The 5413-nt window shown below is 37.1% G+C and overlaps 1 protein-coding gene across 1 annotated transcript in view; it reads right to left on the minus strand.

The window, feature by feature from the left end:
* Positions 1-3682: 3682 nt before the first annotated feature.
* The window catches only part of Smp_036090 (hypothetical protein), a gene marked incomplete at its 5' end in the record, with an annotated part of 16393 nt that continues 14662 nt past the window's right edge, over positions 3683-5413 (minus strand). Inside the window, 2 exons of the mRNA XM_018796466.1 lie at positions 3683-4491; positions 5137-5346. Of these exons, the coding sequence (XP_018651605.1) occupies positions 3942-4491; positions 5137-5346 (760 nt within the window). The 3' untranslated portion in view covers positions 3683-3941. The remainder of the gene's footprint in view (positions 4492-5136; positions 5347-5413) is intronic.

Raw genomic sequence — 5413 nt, forward strand, 5'->3', positions numbered from 1 at the left:
GGACATGCTTCTGTTGGTTTGCAGGGTTCGAATATATCTAGCTTTGACACATGTTCAGTCGTACACATTTTGCAACCATGTTGGTCGTCAACCATTTCACAGTTATTACAACTGGGTGTTACACGGATGAATAGTTTAATTGTATTATCTGTGTCATTGTCAGCACAAATATTTTGTGTTTTAACATCGTTTATGTATGGTTACTTTCTGCGAAGTTCTGAATTTTAAGAGACGCAAGAGAGTTTATCAGTAGTGGCATATTTGCAATATCAAAGATTCTTTCAGAACGAGTCTTAATGACCTTTAGGATTCTGATACGTTTGGCAACTTGATAGTAGCGGTCTTTGTATAACCTTTCTTGTATTTCGTTGAAACTTTGTAATGTCTGAAAGCATGTTAACATGTTAACATGTTATGTGTTGAACTAAAACAACATCAGTGAATGCATATAAGGTTGATTTGTTTAGCCTCGCGCACACACATGGAACATGTGTTATGATGTTGGCTTTAAGCAGCTTAGACTTGATGTCTTTTGATGCATGTGTCCGGTGTAATAAACATGATTGCATTTCTGGATCGTCTTATTTCTTAAAGCACTTTTGAAACAACATAATCCAGACAATTATTCGTGTTATTCATCTGATCTGGAATTTCTGCTGCGTTAGGATTGGTAAGGTACTGAAGCAGACTAAAAGTGTTCATTTGAGCTTACAATTTTCTTATATCATCCGCATAATTGCAGTGACCAACTAATTTGGAAACCACGACCTATGCTAGAAAGAAGTGAGAGGATATAGTGAACGTTCATGAAAATGACAATTATAAGTGAGAAAACGGACGAAGACTGTTGTACCGATGCAGTATTCAAATATTTGTAAAAGAGAATTAAAGATGACACAGGGGAATTTTGATTGGAAGGTTTCTTGGAAATATATACCTTATGTATTAAAGCAATCTAAAACTGTCTACAATTGGGATCTAACAATGAAAATGAGTAAAGTGTACATGGTACATACAAAAACTGAATGCCGGAGTTGTTTGAATATGGAGAATGTAGAGACACATCGAGTTAACTGGAAATAGTGTCATCTATATGTGATGTGATGCTACATAATCATAGCTTTGGAATTACAGGTGCTATACAGGAATGGATAGGAAACTTTTTATGTGACCACAGACAGAGAGTAGGGGTCAATAAAACGCTATCCGAATGGAAGCCGATCAAAAGTGGTGTACCCCAAGGTACCATCTTAGGCCCTCTACTTTTCTTTCTCCATGTTAATGAATTGTTTGCGGATGATGTCAAAATCTGGGGAACAATAAGAAGTGAGACTGATGGTTTTCAGCCCCAAGCTAACTCAGACGAATTAGTCGGGTGGCCAAATGGTTGCGGCTTAGAAGTTAATTCCAGGAAAAGCATGCTCATGCACATCGGACGCGGTGGTAGTTACCATTATACCATTTGTGGTACATCTCTTCCACGCGTTCAAGAACACAAAGGAGTAATAACAGGTCGCAACTTGAAAAAAACTACGCACCACAACGCAGCTGCTTCCAAAGGTTATCGTGAGTTATGGTCACTTCACTGAGCATTAAAATGCTTTGACGAGATGTTTCAAATTTTATATCCCACCTATGTAAGGCCACGCTTAGAATACTGTATCCAAGCAGCTAGCCCATGTCTGATAAAGAATACTAACTCACTTGAGCGTGTCCAGCACGTGATGACGAAGTTGGTGAAGGCTTTTTCTAAACTTCCGTACGATGAGCGTTTAAAACGTATATACCTTTTCTACATGTCTAATCGTGGGACGCGAGGTGACCTTATACTGGCATTTCGTATCTTTAATTATGATCTGGGTGTTAATATGTCTTATCTTTTTGCTCCCTCCAGCACTTATAATCTCCGAGGTCATAACAAGAAGGTTCAGAGACCGCGATCTAATAAACTAAAGATGGGGTCCCGTTTTTCTCATTGAGTGGTCAATGACTGGAACGCCTTATCCGAACAAGTGATATCAGACACATCAGTGAACATTTTCAAGGAGAAGTCGGGCCTTCACTGGAAGGCGATCTGTCAGGATCAACACAGGTTCGCCAACCTACTATCCTTATCACTGAAGTTTGCATGAATACATTGGATAGTGAAATTTAATGCGCGCGTTATGGCAGTGACGACACTATTGTTTTTGTATGTGTATTTATCCCCTTTAAATTGTGTTTTGGTTGTCATACATCCAAACTAGTTGAAAGAAATCACAATAAACAGAGGTCGCGACGGTTATGGACAGATCTGTGACTACAGACGATTCCTGACCTTGTTACTCGTTTAGTAAAGTCGGTAAAAAAATGCAGGAAGTACTGATTTTGCGGTAGAACAAACTGAAGGTGTCAACTGTTCTGCAAATAAGAAGACATCAGAGGTAAATGAATACTTCTCCTGTTAGGAATTAGAATGGGAATATGATTTTCGTATTCCCACTTCGAGCTGAGTTCAGTTGTTGGATGAAACCAACGGACTGATGAGTTTAGTGAGAACACTTTTATGACTACTGCGTCTAAATTTACAGTTAAGAAGAAACAAGAAGTGGTTTTGGACTTAATATCTTTCCAATCTTTAAACCAGTCTGGATGACGCCGCTGAAAGTCATAAAACAAACCATCATGTGAATAATGGCTGTTTGCAGCAGGTGACATTCTGGGGTCAATTAGCCTGGAGTGACCATCGGTCGACTCACCCGAAATACACCTAAACACCTTTCGGAGGGTTTCCAATTGTGTCAACAAAGCACAAAGTTTAGTGCATCAACAATATGTAGTATCGTTAGTTTGGTCATTCTTTCCACGTCATGGTTTCAAGTGTACTTATGTTGAGGCTTTGTGAGCATAAATAGTGAGCTGTGTTTCCTTGGGATTAGTGTCTTGTCACTAAGAGAACCGTAGTTATTAAACAAAGAAAAGCCATTAAGGTGTATGGCATGAGTAGTTGCCTACACCCAATAGCTTACTGACCTAAGTAGGTTGTAATGTGTACCTTGGATCTATGTATGTGTCTTGCAATTTAGCACTAATTGTAGTATGAGGACCTGGAAATAAGTTGTCAGTTCAAATAGTTAGATGAATTGCTGTTCATCAGGAATCAGTACTGATAACTAAAGAGATATATCGAAAAATCATTTTACAGCGCTCCAGTGGTGCATAAACAGATCAACAAAAAGTAGAACCACCGAGTATTTAAATGGTAAATAAGCCATATCCCATAGGTTGACTATTCAGTGGTTTCGACTTTGAGTACTTTCATGTATACAACAAAGCTGAAGCAACACCACACTTTGGTTATATTAACTTAACTACTGACAGTACAGATGGTTTTTCCTAGAGTACAAAAATAAGTCTAACACTCAGCTAATTTCCCCTAGGTGAACTCCTGAACAATTGATGATGAATACATTATCCGTCCCTAGAATGAATGATTCTGCTTGTCAAAACGAACAACCTATTTTATACGACAGTTTATGTTGATCTTAAATGCAACTTTATATTTAGTATTATGATTGCACCCTACTTAAATTTGTTTTCTCTTATGTTTTTCCGTATTAAGAGAACAGTACTTTGTGAAAGGAAATTTCCAGCACTTCAGTGAGCGTCGCACAAGTAATAATTGATGACTCGTAACAGCATATTGCATGAAGTGATGCTTTTTTTGTTTGACCTTGTTTGGCGTGTGAGAACACATTTGATATTTCATTCGTATGAAGCATTTTTCCTCCTAAGAATTCATCGGGATTGACAGGAAAAACACGTAATGTATACATGTATGAATATATATAGCATCAGATTGTAAAATGTACATAGGAAACATACCCAATAAGAAAAATATACTGTACACGTAGTTATTCTTTTACTCTTGTCATAATATAAAGATATTATTAGCTAAATATTTATGAGGACTTGTTTAAAAAAGATTGAACGTATTCAGTTAGTTGAATACATTTTGTAAATTTAGAATTGTTTGGCATGGATAGTAAAAGAGATGGCGTAGTTCTTTGAAGTGGCAACTCAAGCGGGTTAAAATCTTTTAGCTCGTCGTCATTTCCAGGCAACGCTTTGTAGATACTAGTGAAGTAATGTGGTAATTGCTTTGTTGTTAATTCAGATGTTGGTTTGGTTTTTGTTTTATCAGGTGAGTGTTTCTTGCCACCAGGTTTTTCCAAAGGCGAATCTAAGCTGTGAATGCTTGATGCAGATATTCTGCGTTTGTTTGAAAATCTCAGTTCAGACTCATAACCAACAAGTTTATTGGTAGTAGAATTGGCATCTCTAATTGGGATTATGTTGTCTGTCGTTAAAGACTTCTGGCCATCCCCGTCTACTTGATTACCTGCTCTTAACCAACGCATTGGACTTACAAACGTCAAACGCTTCAGAAGTCGTACAATGGGACTGACAACAACAGCTTTATCTATTGAGTCTCCTCCACCGGACATTTCCCTATGGAGAAGAAAGAAAACATATTGTGTTAAACCTGGTGAATTTCAAGATATAAATTATGGGCTATTTTCATTCGCATGAAAGTATGGGTATTATCTCGTTATTTTAGTGGAGTGTTGTCACTCTAAGTCTTGCTCAACAAATACTGAGTAATCCCAGTATGACATAATCTGCTGATAATCACTGGATGGTTGGTAGCAAAACACTAGCCAGTAAGTTAATAACATGATTTATTCGTAAACGATCACTATGTACTAGATAATTACTGTAATTTTTCTGGGCTTTTAGATTAAACTGGGTAAAGTGAAATCTGAATATGAAACGTAATAGTTTAAATTTAAGTGTCCTAATCACCAAGCTATCGCTCTTCAGGATACATTTTTATCTTACTTGATATTCGTTGGTAAGTGTTTCCAGTAACACGAATCTAAGACCTATCACGTTTATCACAAAAGCTATCAATTTGTAACAGTTACATACTACGAAGTAGACATTCACTTTTGACTACGACCCTTCTGACTTTTACTTCGGAATTTTTCAGCCCCTGTGAATTAATATGCAACCGATTACCCATCGATTCGATATTTTCATCTATCATTTATTTAATATTAGCGAAAACCACATAAGTTCAAAGAATAAACTTACTCGTGAGAATGAATATTTGAGTTTGTTTGCTCGGGGCTATTTTCCAAACTATCATTTAATCCATGAATACAACCTTTATCTTGACGATAAGATAGCCAGTGTTGAGAGTTAGATGACTCAAATAATTCTCTGTTAATTGTTGAATTACTTTTAGGAACCAATTTTCCACGGATAATAGGTGTTGTTGGAGCGAATACATCGTTATTGTTACTATCATCGAAAAGTAAAAGTGTTGGAGAAAGCGTATGGTCGGTCCGACTGACATCTTGCAAAACAT

The sequence above is a fragment of the Schistosoma mansoni genome, chromosome 4 (genome assembly GCF_000237925.1).
Source record: "Schistosoma mansoni strain Puerto Rico chromosome 4, complete genome".
NCBI lineage: Eukaryota > Metazoa > Platyhelminthes > Trematoda > Strigeidida > Schistosomatidae > Schistosoma > Schistosoma mansoni.